The sequence below is a fragment of the Manduca sexta genome, chromosome 24 (assembly GCF_014839805.1).
Source record: "Manduca sexta isolate Smith_Timp_Sample1 chromosome 24, JHU_Msex_v1.0, whole genome shotgun sequence".
NCBI classification, from domain to species: Eukaryota; Metazoa; Arthropoda; class Insecta; order Lepidoptera; family Sphingidae; genus Manduca; species Manduca sexta.
Window position 1 is genome coordinate 10,129,861 of NC_051138.1, and position 21,480 is coordinate 10,151,340.

Below are 21,480 nucleotides of genomic sequence, written 5' to 3' on the forward strand. Positions count from 1 at the left end.
GTAACAGAGGGTTTACAAACTTCATGTCATACAATATGAAGTTTGTAAACCGGATGCGGTGGGGGACTTTGTTTCATACCATATTTTTAGAACTTTTTAAGAGGATCAATTCCGTCATACATTATTATTGCCTAAATTTAACTGACTATAACTATTTACCTATGCGGCGCACGCAACGGGAGCTTTCAAAAGGAACAAAACATGTTCCCCATTTTTGCAATATTTTTCATTGATGCTCGGCTCCTATTGATCATAACGTAATGTTGTTTAGCCTATATTATATTAATTAAATGCTAGTAAATTCATACAACATTGAACTAGATAGGTAGGCCCGAAGGCTGGAACTCACCTTGACCACCTCATCGTTGTCATCTCGAACATGATAGATAGATACCGTGAGAGATGTTTAGTTTACAAAAAATCAAATATCACACCGAGTTGTGATGAGACAAATGTTACAAAAACGACGAAGGACAAAAATGAAATGATATTATTAGTATAACTCCTTAGTGTTTATTTTATGTGTACCTATATATAATATGGATACATCACATATAGTGCGATAAGAAATTATTCTTTCTTGCTTCTTTCTAGTGCAGAGCTGTATCTGGTTAATATTAGCTGTGGTAATAGGAAACGAAATAAATACGTAGTAAGTAATAAGGAGAAGAGCGATAGCCTAGTTGGGAGTTGAACGGAGTTGTCGACACGAATGTCCGCAGTTTCATAATCCAAGGCACACACATCTGATTTTTCTAAAATGTTATGTGGGTATTGTTTATCAATTAAGTATTGCTCGCTTTAACGGTGAAGGAAAACATCGTAAGGAAACCTGCATACCTGAGAAGTTCTCTATAAGATTTTTGAGAGTATGTGAATTATACCAATCCGCAATATACAAGCGTGGTGGGCTAAGGCTTAATCCATCTCAGTAGTAAAGGTGGACCGAGCCCAGCAGTGGGACAGTAAATAATACGGGGTTGATGTTATTATAAGTAGTAAGTAGTACCCAAAAGAATGAGTTTATTCGGCGAGGTAAGTATTTCTTATGACAGCTATGCGGTAGAAAACCATGCACGCACTGGTAAAAATATGATGGTTGGTTCCTTTCTCGGTAAGATGGAATTTTAAACAAACAGTATTTAGGTATAGATGTTACTTGATGATCAAAGAAAGGCTACTTGTACATTAATATCTTACCTGTTCTGTATTTTGACTGTTAGAAAAATTCGTGAGATAGGTGTAGGCGACAAAGTCAATCAAGCAAATTTATTCACGTACTCTTGCTAAGATAATTAATAAAGGCACTTTTAATGACTAGATTGAACGGATATCGGAATAGATCAAAACTACAACCAGCGACATCTTTTCATTCCCGAAAATTAAGAATATACATTTGACCCCTAGGATAAGATGGCCAACGCTTGCTTAGACAACTAGTTTCATGTTAATGGTTTGGGTATTAAAAATTGTATAAATAATTGAATTGAAGTAGAATAAGTAAATATCTATTTTAAAGACAACGAACATAACAAATTTTCAGTTTAGCCTAATTAAAAGACCTCATATATTCGGAAACATAGTAAAGCACGCTATTTTTCTTCCTTTCGTAACCTACCGCTGAGAAATTGGCTACCAGAGGAAATCCTCGATCCACGTGAGTGAAGTAGGTAGTATAATGCATTTTAATATGAAGAAATATCTATAAATCACAGCTTCTGTTGTTGAGGAGCAATTTATGGGCATGAAGTTATCAGTTTTTTAAATGCAGATTCTACGGTTAAAGTAATCGCATACTAAAAATTTGGAGGTGCTATCTGGAAACTACCAATTCTACCGAAAGTATTTTTATACGTTTAATTTCCTAGGTTCAAAACATAATAAATAATATCAAAAAGTTATAGATATTCTGACACTAATTATAATGTATGTCTTTGTAGTACCTAATCAATAAAATCCGAAAAGTGAAGTATTATTAACATAATTATCTGCGAAAACAAAAGCGAGGACGCTTAATACAAGCATTGAATAACAAGTAAGATCTATAATTACTATCTATGTTTATTGATAAACTGCGATTGTTTTCTCTAAGGAACTTATTTTAACACATACGAGTTGATTACACACACGTTCCGCGAGGGTCGCGTCTCTTTCGCAGTGATAAATATTTGTAATATCGTACGTTAATTTGTGATTAATTTAATAATAATGTTACACAAGACGGCGGCTCTTCGTACGAAGAGCCACCTTGTGCAAAATATTGTCTATTATTCATCCACGAAGGTGAGCATTTTTTTTTTGTATTTTTCTCGTTTTTTTTTTTATTTTAGGTGCAATAGTGATTGTGATTATAAAATCACAATCAATCAGTGATTGTAAAATTTGGCGATTTAGAATGCTTGTTTAATTTAAATAAAAATTATTATAAATTTTATAGATTACATTTTTACATTGTGTAAGTTAATGATAAGGTAGCGCAAAAGTATCTAAAATATGTAAACGCAAAAAAGAAGAAGGTAAGATATTTTCTAAAGTTATTTCATTTTTAAAGGAGTAGAGAGATAAAAAAACGTCAAGGGAAAGCTTATAAATGTATTAGAATATTCCATAGAAAAAATATTAAATAGTTTAATCACTAAATTAGAGTAGGTAGGTATTCGAACTACAGGAATATTTATTGTTCATCGGATTTCTTGTTGGGATATTTTAAAAAATTTAAGACAAATAAAAAAATTATTTCCTCGAAAAAAAAACAAGCATTTTACGTTAAGTACTGCAGGAAAACTTATAGGTACATATCCAACATACAAATGAAATAGACTGGAAAAATAATTTGTTAACTTGTTTTAATCCTGTTTTTATTTCGTTTTGATTTGGGAAATCCCATATATATCATATATATAGATAATATTATCTCCAAAATGCCAGTTGAAAGATATTCCATGAATGTTTATCCACGATAAATTGTCAAAAAGTATTTTGTAACTACTGGACATAACATAAAATAATTGTGTGGTTGGTATACCAAACTACTCAGTAGTTACAATAAGAATATTTCTTATACTGAAAAACTGTTTAGTAACAAAAATCATAAAAATCGATTTTGTAGTAGTAGAGCCGAGTTATAGAGTTGTCTTCAGCATGGATGGACCTTTCTACAATCGTTAAAGCTGTCGTTATGTATGGGAGTATCATATAGCGATAGACTAATCGATAGGATTCTCACATATTTTTTTCTGTGTTCATTAGGGTTAACGATTGTAGTAAAACATCTTTGCTTCAGCCTTTGGGCGATCTTGGTATACCTATAGGCACTATTCAGTTTCCTGTACTACAACTGCATCATAGAAAACCATTGTAAAGTGACAACTTCCTGTTACGCATTTGATAGTAAATGACGTAATCGAAAACCGTGATAGCCTTCAGCCATCTCTCGTCCATATTCCTTTAATTATTATATACCTACTAAAGTTTAGTACATGGCTAGTAGCGCGTCCATAATTCTTTCGGGAATGTGAAATTTTCTAGAATGTGAAATATCTAAATGAATGTTGGACATTCCTTGCCTGAAAACTAAGCTGTTCATCCACAAAGAGATTGTCCCGAAATTGGTAACAATTTTATCCTTGTCATGACTTTCTAATAGCTCTAGCAAGCATAGGTTTTAGTTATATATAGATTATACCTACTATACTGAAGTCTATATAATAACAGAATGTAAGCCCTTTTTTATATATAATGTGCTTCTATCAGACTCTATCTGTCACCTTCAATGATCAGAAGCATAAGGCTTTCCTTTCTTCATCTTCACTGACGGTAGTCGAAAGCGTGTTGGTAGCCTTCATTTGTCTTCGAAATTTTTGAAGAACTCTCAATATCCAAATACTATTTGAATCTTTTGTTTGCCCTTAATGTAATATAAAGCACTGCGTCGTAATTATCAAATACTAGTTAACAACATTGTAATCAATTAAAACCTCTACCTAGAATTATTTTTCTCGCTTTTTCAAAACCTAGGCATACGTGGCCTTATTACTAAACGTAACATCATTATCTCATCGTATCGATAACACACCTCTTAGTAACATACACTAGCTGAATAACACTGTAAATACTAATTTTGCTAGACATTGTATAATACGATAAAACAATACGAATTTTACCAAGTGGTTCTGTTATCAGACCTACCTGTGAAATTATATGATTACGATTACGTAGATAAACGTAATAATACTCATAAGTTAATACTCAAGTCTTATCAATAATAAATAACAACACAAACAATACCTACAGAGTGTTTTTCCGCGATTTGTCCTAGTTTTAATTATTTCCATTTGCTTGTTTGGTTATGTTCATTTATCGTGTTGATTACTTATAAAGGGTCAAGGAATTATTTAAAAAATGTGGTGTAATAAGTACGAAATAATGGTAAAGTAAGTATACATACATATGTACATATACAGAAGAAGTATTAGGAAAACTGAATAATTTCGTGCAGGCGTTGGTGGTGTGAAACGAAAAGACGCGGGTCCCACAATGATGTGTCAACATAAATAATTAATTATTACTTAATTTTAATAATTGTTTACGTTAGTATGGGAAGATTGAGTAAATGTTTATACCAGATTTTATCAGCATATTCTAAGTACTTAGGCGTAAAGTAAGTGGCCACAAAAGTACGTTTTTAAAAGGCAACCTGAGTGTGTTGTTCACTTATACGGAATCCTTAGTATATTCTATAAAAGGGAATGTCTTGGATTGACTCTTATTGACAGCATGAAATACGACCGAAACTGGTGGTAGGTTATAGTAGACTAAAATAAGTATATCGAGTTCAAAGTTCCGTCTGCGCATCTGGTTTCAAATAGGCCAGCATAGTTGTGTCTCCTAGAGGGATAATCATCTCTTGTTAATCGAAAATATATCTGGATCTACTCCGCTTACCATTATATGGTTGATTACCTTCACTTTACCGGACCGTATAAAAAAATGGTTTTATAATAGTGCTCCGAGGCTGGTACTCTGATCTCTAATACAAATTCGTGTTATAGTGTGTCTCTTATTTTTTTAAATATAATATAGCGCATGCCACCCAGTACTTAAGACCTATTTACCTTCTATAATAGTGATAAGTGTTAGCTTGTGATTAAGTATTTCCTTAGTAGTGCAGATATCAAAGTTTCATATCGATATCAAAATTGCGTCGAAAGTCACACAAAAACAAATCACGCAATATCAAAAATTAAATAGCCTACTATAGTTAATGCTTCAAATCTGTCATCGTTGTGGAATTAACTTTTGGGCACCAATTTTTTTTAATATAAGACACTTACCACCAAGTATACTTTGGAGCATGGTAAAATGATGTCTCTGTACCCGATGATAAGTGAGGACGCGTTTACATAGAGAACCTATTATCGATGCGAGATTATTCGCCAGTCGACATAATAATTATGGCCTATGTGAAAGCGATATATTCAGGCTAATCCCAGAACGCAAACATTTCGGGTCACTATGGCGTGTTTTACTCCTTGTTTCCAGTGGTTATTATCCGAGAGGAAAAAACCCTACTACAAGCATTGGACAAAAGCAAGCTATTGGATATTATGTTGTTTTGTTACAGGGACGACATGTGATAGCAATAAGGAGAGAAGACCAGTCAGTATGGGAGAGACGGGCGCCATTTGCCCCGTCCAATGTGAACCGCCTGGTAAGGCAAGGCGTCAAAGTCATTGTGCAGCCGTCGAACCGACGGGCCTACCCTATGCAGGTGTGAAGTTAAAAAATATGATTAATACCAGAATGTTCGTTAGTTTTCATCAATTCTAAAATTTCGAATTTTAAAATATAAGTATTGATGATGTTTTACATAAATTTTGTTTCCTCTATGCATGAATTGCTACACAATTTTATTTCAACGTTTTGATAATCAAAATATACCCGACGCAAATCGACGCAAAAAATGTTACACTAACCTTTAACACTGGATCATTATCTATTCTATTTCAGTCCTACATAAGTGCGGGAGCGATAATCCAGGAAGACATAAGCGAGGCGAGCGTGATATTTGGAGTCAAACAAGTGCCTATCGATCTGCTGATTCCCAACAAAACCTATTGCTTCTTTTCACACACTATAAAAGCGCAAGAAGCCAATATGCCACTATTAGACGCTATTTTGGCTAAGGTATAAGAAATATTATATATTTTTTATGAATATTCGGCACTAATGATATCTCCTATTTAGAAATACCCAGTTCTCAAATGGATACCATTTTGTTCTTTGCGAAGACACCTAGATCTTAGGAGGATTATATTTCGGAAAGATGAAAGATGCGGCACAAAAGATATTGGTTTATACACAGCATAATAAAGATTTATTCGCTTTCTTAAATTTGTAGAGCTTCTATCTATGCAACGTATTCTTCTATCAATATCGATGCAGCTTCGGCTCCCTGATTAGACTCAGTAAAATTAAAACAATACATTAATAATTCTATACGAAACATGAGTAAAATATATTTTATCGCTAATAAGATTACAGGAAAAACTATTTCTGACACAAAAGTATCAGTGATGTAACGTAAAAAAGAAACCTAGAAAACAGTATTAATCCTTCGGAGATATAACCGTGAGCTTCTGTTTGGTGGTTTAGGAATGTTAGAAACAAGAAGCTGCATTCTTGAGAATTGTGCTCTACTCGCTAACTCACTGAGAAAACATTATATTATTCTCTATTCTAGAATATACGACTAATAGATTACGAGAAGCTTATGGACCAGTCGGGTAACCGAGTCGTAGCTTTTGGGAAGTACGCGGGAGTAGCGGGCATGGTGAACATATTGCACGGGCTTGGACTCAGGCTGTTGGCTTTAGGCCATCATACGCCGTTCATGGTAAGTATTTGGAAACAAGATAACATTTTGTTTTTGATTCACAGAGTTTCTGTATACTTTGTAATATTTATGAAAAAGTAGGTATTACGAAAATGAGAAAATGAGTACAGACATAGCAACTCTAGTAATTCCCGCGTTTGTTGAACTATTTATATCAATCGTATTAAGCGGCGATAGCCTAGTTGGGTGCGGAACGGACTGCTAAGACGAATGACCGCAGGTTCAAATCCCAAGGGCACACACACTTTGTGAATTTATCGTTCGCTTTAACGGTAAAGGAAAACATTGTGAGTAAAACCTGCACATCTGAGAAGTTCTCTATGGGAATTTCGAAGGTGTGTGAAGTCTACCAATCCACACTAAGCCAGCGTGGTGGACTAAGGCCTAATCCCTCTCAGTAGTAGAGGAGGCCCGTGCACAGCAGTGGGCAAGTATATAATACAGGGCTGATATTATTATTATTATTAAGCGGTACCAAATATATCAAACTAGTGCTGATAAAATTAACACATTGTACGATTCGCTTCCAACGAATTATTTTATTTCGCACTTGAATTACAATGACTTTTTTTTCACTTTTTAATTGAAAATTGTAATCCACACGAGAAATAAATATATGTAAATAATACATGTTTTTTAAACCAGGAACAGCTATCATCAACGTGTTTAACCTTGAATTCATTCACCATAAAGATAGGTACACTTTACTCCTGATATATAGGTACGAGTATATCTACTTACTTTTTTATTATGGCGACTAAAATATTTTAAATTATTTCAGCACATAGGTCCAGCGCATAATTATCGCAACTCAAGTATGGCGCGCCAAGCTATCAGGGATGCGGGATATGAAGTAGCTTTAGGAATGATGCCCAAGTCTCTCGGACCACTCACGTTTGTATTTACTGGTTCTGGAAATGTGTCACAGGTGAGTTAAATGACTAATATAGACTATTATAGCATATATAGCGAAGTAATACAACTCGATTCAATGCGACTTTTAGAGTCGCATCGAATTGAGTCCTATTATTTCACTTGATGTAAATTTACTTTGGTACTGGGGACATCAAAAATATGCGGCATCAAGCCAATTCACCGTGAATACGGAATAAATACGATTCGACTTAGGGCGTTTCGATTCTGCTCTTGTAAATGCGTCTAAAAACGTTTTTCTATTTTTCTTATAATTAAAATATATTTCTTATTCTATTTTTCTCCCAGGGAAGTCAAGAAATATTCCAAGAACTACCTCATGAATACGTGCCGCCAGAAATGCTGAGGAAAGTTGCTGAGCATGGAAGTAAGTAATATTGGGTACTCCGTTGATAAAAACTCACAATTTCATAATCAATTGTCATTCAAATGACTATTTGTTTTCTGTTAAAGTCTATACTATGTTTGTCATCTCATAAAAATTAAAATAATTTACCTCTTTCCTATGTTTGTAACAAAAGGTCCGAACAAAATATACGGCTGCGAGGTCCGCAGGCGGCATCACTTGGAGCGGAAGAATGGCGGCGGCTATGACCATGAGGAGTACGAGGAACACCCCGAGAGATACATATCAACCTTTGCACAGAAGGTATATTGAAATAGAACGCTTTACAAATCGGCGGTTTTAAAACTAATTTCTAATACGATGATCAGATACTTTTCATGAGCATATAAATATAACCGACGATAACTTATATGGATATGTGTGGAATTGATTTGATGACCGGTGGCGAAGTATGGTTTAAATTAAAACGACACTTTCTATTGATGTAACTATAATAAATCTAGCACCAAAGGAGACTTGGTTAGAATCGTATATCATAATATGGGTCCCACCATTGATGAAAGTCCAATGTACATATCTATACATACTTCCATACTTATACACATTATAAATGCGAAAGTAACTCTGTCTGTTTGATAAGCTTTCACGGCTGAATGACTGAACCGATTTAAATGAAATTTGGTATGGAGATAGTTTGGGCTTCTGGGTAGGAAATAAGATTTTTATCTCAGAAAACATTATCACGCGGGCGGAGCCGGGAATAAAAGCAAGCGTGTTATATTATTTTATAACGTAGCTCTATCTGCTCACCTCCTTTCGAATATTAAACGTAATTAAATGTACAGTTTGGTGTCACACGTATTCTCGGCCGATAAAATTGGTAAAAACATTGAGTAGGTCATGATATACCCGATAACATACACACCTACATTTCTGATTGGAAAATATGGATTATGCTATTATTTGGACTTTAGCGAATATACGCACTTATCGAGAAGGTGATGCATTTTTATGGGCAATTGTCGACTTTTATTACCTAGTTTATGACAGTCTTTGTGTTTTTAAAAAGATAACATGCGGCTATTATATCTAACGTCGTAATAATAAAGTCCGAAGTTTTAGTGAGGTGATTATAATGTAATGCATCTGGAGTCCAAAACCGTATATCCATATAAATAGTGGCTGAAGGGTAAATAAATTTGCAACGATTAAGCTGCCGCAATGTACAATGTTGCGAACCTTGTCTATGTGTAAACTGCACGAAAATCCAAAACCAGGACCTCACTACAACCAAACCACACACACACTCACGACTGCCCTAAAAAGGTTGGCAGTGGCGCAATTAGTGCACACACTTTTTGCCTTATTTAATAAATTCAAATTCGTAACACGTGCACATTCATACGTTGCATGATGCGACGGGGGTTGAGCCTATAGCTACATTGAAAATTTCAGATTCCAAGGTACTAAACAGAACTAACAAAACCAATTAAATAATTTCTTTGGCCAGATTGCCCCATACACGTCAGTATTAGTGAACTGCATTTACTGGGCGGTGGACAGCCCGAAGCTGTTAACGATCCCGGACGCGAAGCATCTCCTACTGCCCTCACACACGCCCTGGCTGCCCAAGAGTGTCGGCGCGCCGGCGTTACCTCACAGGTATTCATACTTTCTACGACTTCTAGAATGTGGACATACGAAATGCCTTAACTATTATCTGGTAGCTATATTATTATTTCCAACTTAAAATTTTAAAACCCCTCTATTTTCTAGGAGTAAATGAATTTTTACATCTAAACCTAACCAGCAATAAATTTATTTAACTTAGTCATTATGTTGCAATTTCAAAGGCAATGTTATTTTTATTATAATTGGGTATTATAAGCTTATAAATATCACTAGTGCAATGCAGTGTTATATATTATTTACGATGAAAATCGTACTATCTTTAAAGTGTCCACCTCATCACGTTATTCAATTTAAGATACCTCATATTTGATCGTTAAAGATGTGGTAACATTGTTTGAGTATTGACACAAAATGGCACAAACTTATCAATGAAAGTCATAATTATCGTGTAAGTTTCGCTGAATTATTGTTTATATAGTTCAACATTGATAATGGCAAGTGTTCGCGTATTGCAGGATGTTGGCTATCTGCGACATATCGGCGGACCCGGGCGGCTCCATCGAATTCATGAACGAGTGCACTACTATCGACACGCCCTTCTGTCTGTACGATGCTGATAGGAACAAGGATACTAAGAGGTCAGTATCCGTATCTAGGTGCATACACTCAGCCCTTATATCTTCGAGGAGAAAAATTGCAGGTTTGCCATATTTAGTTCGCATAATGCGATTACAGCCTATCGTCGTACCTACCAAGCACAATTGCAAAATTCCGGGGTAATACTAAGTACGAAAACCCAATATCACATTGCCCACCCCGAAGATCGGTCTCAAAATCTCAGCAGGACAATCATACAACTACGCCACCGAGACAGTCATGTCATTATGGATTGCGATCCCGCTGCTTCTTCAATCTCGCGGAATTCATTAATGCAAGATCCAGAATTGATATTTATAGATTTTTAAAAATACCAAAAAATTCGTCCTAACTATAATAAAATTTCATAACCGTACTCTTCATAAGAATTACTTTCTAGCTTCCTTCTTAAATAGATTGAAGATTGTAATTGATATCTTGCTGTGAATAATGCTCTTTCAGCTTCGACGTTACTAGGCCGAACTATCTTCTGATTCCGCGTGCGTTCAGCGAAATGTTGTTGAAGATGTGGCGGTATTTATCAAACCTGTGGGAATTGCGAATCCGCGTTTGGCTGATACGGGAACTAGCAGACCCAAAAAATGGCACTGATCCCACGCGCCAGCGGGATTGCAATCCCTACATATACAGGTGGAAAATATGGAACTGCTATAAAACGTTGTAACTGATCTAGTTACGAGCACTATATTATAATGTTTAGTATTAATATTAACTAATCTTATTTAGTACAGCTTCCAAATATTATTCAAGTACTTACTTGTGGTGAAACATGTCTTCCCTGGTGTTGTTGGTTGATACTCAAAGGACAATGCCCAAAACCAGGCTATCTTTGCGTCAGTCATGAGTCTTAACCAAATATTCACGAAATTTTAATTATTACTTCATTTGTATTTATTTCAGTCATAAGCGAATGGGGGTTTAAAAGATATGAAAAAAAAAGTTGTTTAATTGTTGCAAATGAAACACCGGATAATGTACTGCCAATATGGCGAATTGATACCAATTCATAACAAATTCCCTTTTTAAATGGAATATAAAAGTAAATATTATGTACAATAAATGTGCCCGTACTTGAATCTATAATATATGTATTAAATATATTATTCATCTCAAATATATTGCTATAAAATAATATATTTTACTTAATAATTATGACCAAACTCCAAATAGCGGGTAAAAAAAGAGAAAATATTAATTGTTCCAAAAACAAAAAATAGCGACTTGACAGAAATACAATAGTCGGCTAAAACATGTCTGGATTTTATTTTTAATTAATGAATATATGGGTACAGATTTTTATTCCACTGGCAACTGAAATTAATGACATTTGGCACTACAGATTTGTTTGAATGTTAAATCATTAAAATATTTTAATATATTTTATCTTACTAAAGATCGGAGTGTTTTTCTTATGTATTTTAATGTTGAGTCGAAAAATACTCTTTTAAAAAACAACGTGTATAGTGTGCGTTTCGAACTTTGAGACGGAAGGCTTTTAGTAAGCAACACAATGTCGTCTAGAGCCTGGACCCAGGACGGTTAATCGAGACGGCATATCGCGGCGGTGTATTGACTGCACCTTTGCGGCGCCACAGCAAAGATAAGTATATTCCTTGGACGAGCTGTCCAGTTTGTAAGTTATGTAGATTATTATTAACATAGCCACAATGTGAGAAATATTTTGCCAAAGTTAAAGAAAACAGTTTAACAATAATAATAATCTGAACATGTTTACTCAACTTCTACATTATATTTTAGGTTTCAAGGCTGGAATGAGTTTGTGCTGCCTGCTGGAGATCAGCTAATAGAGAGGTTCACAGACAACAACATGACATGACCCGAACAGCGATGCAAGAAGTCATTCACTCACTTCAGGAGTATATATAAACGTGCTGCAGCTACATCAAATTCTTCTTTTATCTATATAAAAATATGCATCGGATTTCGTATTTCTGGTTTTATTTTTCTTTCCCTATGATAATTAACTATTAGCCTAATAAGGCTGTGAAGTGAGTTCCTGGGTTCGATTTCCAGGCCAAGCAACATTTTACCTCGGTATTTTTAACATGAGTTGCCTGGGATCGGAATCCTCCAAATAGGGTTGGCGTCAGGCATAAGGCCGGCCATAAAAACTAAGCTGGATCTATTCTACAATATGTTTTGACGCCATATTGGAGTGAGATAATGGTAGGTGGAAATAAAGATTAGGTAATCCATGTAATAGAATAAGTCGTAAGTCAGAAAAACATATACACAAAAGGTCAGGTAACATATGTATGCTCCGTGAAAAAACTAATATTCCGCCATTCTATGTTAGAAGTTTTATTGGAGTTTCGTCTTATCAGATATTTTAGTACCTATCAGTTGCTAATGAGGATGATTAAAGCCAGGTGAAAAGACCGTCCACTAATCGCTTATAGCAATAACCAGTAGGTACTGCAATATTTAACTTAATCAGGCACATAGGTACTTTCTACCTTACATTATTGCAGTCCCTACTTAACCTCAAAATAACCGCGCTATAAAAATTCTGATTACTCCGAACTCCCATCGAATATCTAATTGTTTCAATTTGTATAAAAATTACGATATATTCCCCATAGTTTTGTGAAGGTTTTGTACAGACGCAAGCGTAGCCCAACTCTCATACAAAAATGGGCATTCTCCTTTCAGATTCAACATATTTATTGTTGAGTATATTTTTGTGATATGACAAGGTTCACTTGACTGGTTTATTTTAAAATTATTCTCATCTAAATAATACATCGTTCCCTTTTGTTTAAAAGTTAAATAAAACACAAATCTTCTTAAATGCTATTTATATTAACACTTATTATTATTTAATTCATATGAAAAAGTAAAGTTGCTGGCTATTTGTATGGATATAATCTTTGAAGTTTGTATCCAAGTTGGTACGCGCAATTATATTTTGGTTGCCAAATAATACCTTCAACGTTAATCATTTATTCGAAAAAAAAATATTTATGGTATATTAAGATATGGTGTTTGGACAATAGTCCAGTAGGAAAGTCTTCTTCTATACATAAGTATTATCAATTATTTTCCATTGTACCACAACATATTATTTGTTTTAAAAATTTACGATGTAAGTATTTAGAACATGTATTATCTTCAATGTAAGCTTTGATAAAAAAGGCAAAACAAAACATTCTTATGAAAATTGAAGCGTATAATATATATTATGCCCGTTAATGACTTATTTATTTGTTTACTTTTTAGAAATAATCTAGGAAAGTACTACCTAACTGCGCTATTCAAATTAAATTTATATGTATAAAACATAATATAACTACATAGCATTATGTACATAAACTACTTCATCAAGGTATTGTTAAAATATAAAAACGTTTTAACAAAAATTAAACCGCCTTCAAAAACCACTAAAACCCAAAAAATAACACAATAAGTATATTATACTACACTATATAACAGTGTACAGGTTACGATTTTTGGAGTCGGTGTTGATGATGTGATGTTAAATTATTATTTGGATTTTGAAGGCGGTATAATTTTTTAAAAGAGATTTTATTTTTTATTTTTATGTTAGTAAGAAATAGACTTGCTCGATGGCGTAGTTGAATTGCGCACATGGTACGACTGTCGCGCTGAGTACCTCTGAATACCTCTACCTACCCCTGAAAAAGGAAAAAGGTGTTATGCTATAGAGTATATATAAGTATGTAAGAAGTAGACTCAAACAAACCCAAAGTAAAAACATAACTAAAAACGTCACAAGAAAGCCAAGCCAGTTCTAATTCCAAATGTTATTTTTTAACATATTAACTAAGACGATATGTTTGTGTAGTTTCAAAGGCCCTGGCGTACTCGTTTGCTCAATCGACAACATGCCAACACAACTGCCTCGGGAGTCTACAGATTTCTTTGGAGACCTCCTATACCCATATGCGCAAGACATCATGAACTCAGACGCCACTAAGCCGTTGGATCAGCACAATTTCACATCTGTAGTCCATGGGGTAAGCGATAGGAAAAGTAATCGATGTCAAAAATGGTAAAATATTCGTAACTGTACCAGAAATTGATAATTTCGGTAACTAAGATCAAAATGTAAATTTGAGTCGATAAAATATATTCATTTTTAGAACGGGATTCAGGTTAACAATAATAATAATATTAAGGACATTTCAACCTTATCGTTTATCATTTGTTATACCAGAAGAAAGGTAAAAGAATCGGTAGAAACCACATAGGAAGCTACATTAATTCTAAGTACTGTAGCTATTTTTATCGCGAGAAAATATTTAACTCGGAAAATCCTTTTCACGCGGACGCAGCCGCAAGGAAAGGCGAGTTTATTTGCAAAGATTATAATTTGGTTTAATTTTGAATATCTCTAGTTGAACACTGACGAGCTCCACTCTCACTCAAAAACTTCATTAAAACACTGTTTAATATTAAATAAGAAAACTGTTAACTATGTAGTACATACCTATGAACATATTGTATATTATAAAGTCAACAATTATCTATTGTCCATTGATCATAATTGATTAATTTGTAAAATTAAACTCAACCTTTTCATATGTTGTTTTCAGGCTATAATTACCAGTAACGGTAAATTGACACCGTCCTACGAGTATATCAACGAACTCCGAATGGCGAACAAGTAATAACATTCTAGTTTTAACATTAAATTTATTATTAACTCTAGATATCGTGGTGACTTTAATGCTTTGTGTACAGCCGTTCTCGACACAAGGTAGAAGGGAACGACCAACAAACTCCAGTGGTGATTCTTGGCAGCGGGCTCGTGTCGGCTCCTGTTGTAGAGTATCTTGCGAGAGACAAAAACATCGCTGTCACTGTTGGTAAATAGAAACATGTCATAGAGCTGATAGAGTTAGTTTTATAAATTGGGGATTCGCCAGTAGCACTTTGTGGTTCTGATATCTATTCCGATATCTATGCCTGTCTGTTCTATAACAATTACTTAGGGGTTATTGACTTCTGAGATCTACTATTTATTATCTACAGAATTAGAAAACAAATACACACATATATATATATATATATATATATATATATACGCGTATTTCTTATATTGAATAAGTATAATAAATCAGTTGTTTACTTTGTTTGTAGTTATAGTATATATTTTGTTTCTAATGCCCAGCATCGCAAGTGAAAGAAGAAGCGGACGCACTAGCCGAGCGGTACGGCGTGTCGTCCGAGTACTTCCAGGCGAGTGACGAGGCGTCGCTGAGCAAGCTCGCGTCGCGCGCCAAGCTGGTGATCTCGCTGCTGCCCTACGAGCTGCACGGCGCCGTCGCGCGCGCCTGCCTCGGCGCACGCGCACACCTCGTCACCGCCTCGTACGTCAGACCCGAGGTGCAGCAGCTGCATCAGGCGTGAGTTGGCAATTCCGTTAGCTGTCGATAGCACCACAAATATACGTAACCCAATGCCAAATTTAAGATCTCTTGCTACCACCATTGCTAACACATCATGATCATCACTAACAATACCGTCACAACTATGGTAGACTTTCGAATTTGTTGTAAATCAGAAGATTGTTGATTCGAAACCCTCAATATGTGGATGTGTTTAATAAAAAATGTTTTTCACTTTGGAGTAAATCGAAAGAAAACATTAACGAAAATAATCATTATATTACGATTATGATAATGATTCCTATGAATAAACATATTATTATTGCAGTTTCAGTCTCTGTTTATAGGATTCAGGCACCATTAAAGTAAAAAAAACTAATTAACTAATTATTATAAATTAAAATATTTATGAGTTCCATTTCCGCTGGGCCATTTCTGCTTGACTTGAATTTATGTACTACATACGTTAATTGATATATGTCATTTATAAATTTATTATCTTTAGGTAACCATATTAATTTCAGTGCGAAAGAGGCCGGCATCACGTTTCTGAATGAGGTCGGCTTGGATCCCGGCATCGACCATCTCCTCGCCTTGGAATGCATCCATGACATTCAAAACCACGGGGGCAGAGTTGACTCGTTCGTGTCGTATTGTGGAGGTATACATAATATAACTTGTACGAAATACTGTAATTATACCTTAAGGCGATACCTCAAGGTCCATTTTCATACATTTTGTTTCACCTTTAATCTGGGTAACTAAACAAGTATTGGCAAGTAAAGAATTTAAATTCACGTCTAGTAAGTAATTAGTTCTCGCAGTTGAAAGAAAAACGTAAAAATAATTAATAATCATGGATATTTCGGCCTTTAAAATTTAATATGACGAAATTTTAAAGGCCGAAATATCCATGATTATTAATTATTTTTACGTTTTTCTTCAACTGCGAGAACTAATCACTAACTAGACGTGAATTTAAATTCTTTACTTGCCAATACTTGTTTAGTTACCCAGATTAAAGGTGAAACAAAATGTATGAAAATGGACCTTGAGGTATCGCCTTAACGACAAGTATTATTGAGTCATAATTAATTATCATTTTTGGTGTGTTTTTTACGACCAATAATTGAATTTGTCGGTTAAAGAAATTAAACATTGGTTTATCCATTGGTGGTGTTTTTATTAGAAGGTTTCCAAATAATACTTAATCACAGCCACAAGTAGGTATCTGTAGAAGAACTAAGGTTTAAACATTTAAGGTCATATTTTATTCAGGTTTACCAGCGCCTGAATTCAGCGACAACGCTCTTCGGTACAAGTTCTCGTGGAATCCACGAGGAGTTTTGCTCAACACTATTTCAGAAGCCAAATATCTAAGCAAAGGCCAGGTAAATACCAGATATGTTTCAATGTTCACAGAACTTATAATAAAGTCATTTTACTTTTTAATATTTTTAACATCCACAATAGGTTCTTACTTCTTTCGCGTAATCATTACTTAAATATAGTATTGGTACAGTTTTGCAAACAGTTAAAACAGTTACGCAAACAGTAAATAAATTAATATTTCCCTCAATAGTTTCCCTAAAATTGATTTACATTTGTCCATGGTTTTATTAAATGAAACTTGTCTAGAAATCTAAAGGCTCTTTTTTCTTGTAGATAGTAGAAGTATTAAGTGGCGGAGAGCTGATGTCGGTGGCGCGGGAGCTGGACTTCCTACCAGGGTTCGCCTTCGAAGGTTTCCCCAACAGGGATAGCACCAAATACGCTAAGCTCTATGGCATTGAAGACGCCCACACTATTCTCAGGGGCACCATTCGGTACAAAGGTAATATTTGCTAAATTCAGTGACACAACAGACATCTTATATATTGCTAAAATTAGTAGCAAGAAGTGTATTTAGTTAAGTATAATGAAATATATTTTTGTTAATTTTGCTAAGGATTTACGGATACCATGAAAGCATTACAACTTATTGGACTGGTTGATCCCAATCCTCACCCATCACTGCATCCAGATGGTCCGACCATTACTTGGGTAAGTTGTGAGAAATTTAAGAATTTATCACATTCTTTCATATAACAACAAAAGTATTTAATAACATACTACACAAATCTGTTTGATAAAGAAATAAATACTGACGATCCAACATATAGTCATTTAAATTAAACTATTTTACGAATTTTATCGCGGTTTTAATATTTTACTTTTCTCCCGACGTTTCGAAGACTTTGCAGCCCAAATAGTCATTCCTTTTATTTTTCTTCTACCCCTTGTCCCATTTCTATGTGGGATCTGTGTATTGCACTCAATCAAGCTGTCGCAAAAACAATTTTTTGTTAGTTTTTACTGTCGTGCCGTGCTGACCGCCTCGATGACAACTTCTCTAATCGGACCCAGATCTGGGCTAGTCATGCTAAAAATCCACTTAAAGTGTTACTCAAAATGGGACTTGCATTTACGGTCTTCCGTTCCACAGTCTATTTTTATAATATCTATGTTGACATAAGACCAAGAAGGCGAATTCTTCATTTCTTTTGGTTGTACGACGACTATATTAAAACCGGACATTTCCCATTAGGGTATCTGTAAATAAACAACGTAATCAATACGTATGTTAATAATAAATATTCTAGCGTCAATTCGCGTGCGAGCTGCTGGGTCTGATGGACTCGTCGATATTCTACGAGAACCTGAAGTCCCGCGCGTCGGAGCACCTCGGCAGCGCGGGCGCGCTCGCCGTGGAGTCGCTCGGCCTCCTCAGCGACATCGAGATCGTGAAATGTGGCACTCCTCTTGATACCATTAGTCATTATCTTAGCAAGAGACTGCAGCTTGGTAAGTGATTCAACGGTTGTATTGTTAGCAAAGTAGTACATAGCTGTTTTATATTTAGTTGTCATTCACAATAGATACAATTTGGTCAAAGTATAATTTGTAGTTACCCGTTAGTATGCACGTAATTTAATGCTACAATGATGAAAGTTCTTCCGTACATTATAGTGATTGACGCACGAAATAATTAAACTAACTGCGAAGTAGTGCTGATAATAAACCAATCAAATATAAGTGATACCATATAACATTATTATCGTCAAGTAAACATTATTATTATTTTTTATTTTTAATTCTGATTAATTAGTTGAGATACCTACATTCCCGATCGAGCCAAAGATGGAATCGTTTATAAACACCGATCATAAAATTATATATCACCTACATTAAAATGTTTTAGGTGGTATGGGACAATCTCATAGTTGCTACTAGAACACCTATTTTGAACTCCACTTGTATTTCACAGAAAAAGACGAAACCGACTTCGTGGTGCTCCGTCACGAGGTGGGAGTGACATGGAGGGACGGCAAGAGGGAGATGCGTGACGTCACCATGACGGTCCGAGGCGACCCATCATCACACACGGCTATGGCAAGGACTGTTGGACTACCCACCGCCATCGCCGCTAAAATGGTTTTAGATGGTATGTCTCACTTTTTTACAATTAATTCGTATTATCACTACTAGATAGTTACTACTAAGTAAAGGTAAGTTTATTAGTTGTCTGTAACAGTAATTAGTACTTTTGCTTTAATGGCGCGGTACGTCTTGTAACTCATGGCAACTCTTATTATTTTAACTTGAGATGCTCTTTTTACAATAAATAATATCTCTTAGTATAGGTGGAATTAAAATTAATTCGGATTATTCTATCCTTGTATCTTTCAGAATAATACGCTGACGCACTGCTTGACGCTAAAATAATATAGAATAGTATACAGATAATGACAATAACCTTAAAAAAACATTAAAAAACGATAACTGTGTTACTTTCTGGGTTCCGTTTAGTAATAATATAAATATATCATGTTGGTGCAAAATTAATATTTTGAAAACATATATGTATGATCTTTCTTAAAAATAATCAAAAAGTATTTAAAACAGTAAACAAACGAGTTGATATTTTCCCAGATGATAGTTACAGATTTATGCAGAATTTTTGTTAGGGAATGGTCTGTTTCGGTATTTTAAAGAACTCTAAATTATTTTATCTTTGCATGACCTATAGATACCCTGTGCGAAGTAATGTATATAAACAGCATCCAGTTTTGAACTCTTATCGCATGTAACATGTCTCCAAATTACACGTAATCAATACCTACTAGTATTATTTTATGAGTGCAAAGTGGGCTTGTCTTAGGATTTAAACAATTGCATCATAGGCGTCGGGAGGGGCGTGCAAGGTGTTGAATGTGCACCCCCCTGTTCGTAACAAATCATAATAAAAATAACTAAATGACTATGGAAACTATCAACCATAGAGGTTTTATTATGGCTTAGCATACACAAATATCTTTTATTTAAAAATAATGATAATGATGAGTAGATTGCAGTTGCACCAAAGTAATCTTGGCGGCGCGGCGCCTAGGATTTAAATCGATTTTTATCTGATCGAATATTTTTGCATAATCTGGTTAAAATGAGTACAATATGAAATGAGATTAACTACTAACCAATTTTGTGATCCTTATCTTAAGGTGCGTTTCCATGCTTGCCAAGGCTTGACAAGCATCCACAAGGCACAAGCGTCCACAAATCTCGCTTGGCATTTGGAAGTCGGTTACACGCTTGTGAATGCGTCAGTGTGCTACATACATCCAAGCATGGCGGACACCGAACTTGTATCGGCTATTACGTTTGGTTTAACGTACTTTTATTTCAAATATAAAGCAAAAATAAAAACAAAAGCAAGGAAACCCCGACGACCACGAAGATGGTGGATGATAAAGATTCATAGAAATCGTACCAGGAGATCACAACGGCTACTAAGCGCGCGCCAACGTGTGAACGCGTCGCAAGCGCTTGCCGCAAGCGACCTTTGATCTGTGTCCAAAAACCGACACTAGACCGGATCGGATACAAGCGTCCACAAGCTCACGCAAGCCAAGCCAAACACCCTCTTTGCACGCTTGTGTTTGTGGACGCTTGTCAAGCATGGAAAGGCACCTTTAGTAGAGACTCCTTGCTTATGTTTAAAACCTGGGAATCGTAATAGCACCACAAATATGTTTCTATAGGAACAACAACTTTAGAGAATTTATAGAATACATTCCAAAAAATAGTATTAATAAGCAAAGTAAATAAACAATCTTGCATGATGACATAACATATTTATAATTTTGTAACTATCTGGTCAAGCTTTGTATGTTAATATGTCGTTTCTGTACTAACCAAACCGCTTACATTTCAGGTGAAATTCAAGAGCGCGGCGTGGTGCTGCCTTTTACACCAGTCGTCTACAAGTCCTTGTTGTCAAGACTGAGGTCCGACGGCATCAACGCCAAAGAAGTCACTCGACCACTCAATTAAACTGTTTAAATTCTTAATTTGTACTTTATTTGTAATAATGTAATGTGCTTGGTAATGACAATAGGTTCATCCCTATTCCATGGGGACCAATATAACCGGCGAAATATGGGTGGTACTCTTTTGTTCCGAAAAGGGATAGAGGCGTAATGCTATGTATGTATGTATTGATTTATTTATATTTACAGTAATTCGTTTGTAAATATCTGTAGAATATGCTCAATAAATCTTAATTTTTTTTTTTGTGTTTTTTTAACATCTCATCTAGGGACATTACA

At 35.0% G+C, this 21,480-nt stretch overlaps 1 protein-coding gene across 1 annotated transcript; it reads left to right on the plus strand.

The window, feature by feature from the left end:
• The first annotated feature begins 2,090 nt into the window (after positions 1–2,090).
• On the plus strand, positions 2,091–21,442 carry LOC115445397 (alpha-aminoadipic semialdehyde synthase, mitochondrial). The gene is made up of 20 exons (XM_030171644.2): positions 2,091–2,283; positions 5,624–5,770; positions 6,010–6,186; positions 6,743–6,895; positions 7,677–7,823; positions 8,117–8,195; positions 8,350–8,477; positions 9,685–9,836; positions 10,322–10,444; positions 14,290–14,461; positions 15,041–15,111; positions 15,189–15,313; positions 15,619–15,853; positions 16,360–16,496; positions 17,114–17,226; positions 17,501–17,669; positions 17,784–17,878; positions 18,478–18,679; positions 19,143–19,319; positions 21,087–21,442. The coding sequence occupies exons 1-20, from the start codon at positions 2,209–2,211 to the stop codon at positions 21,203–21,205; spliced, it is 2,796 nt and encodes a 931-aa protein (XP_030027504.1). The 5' UTR covers positions 2,091–2,208; the 3' UTR covers positions 21,206–21,442.
• The last annotated feature ends 38 nt before the right edge of the window (positions 21,443–21,480 follow it).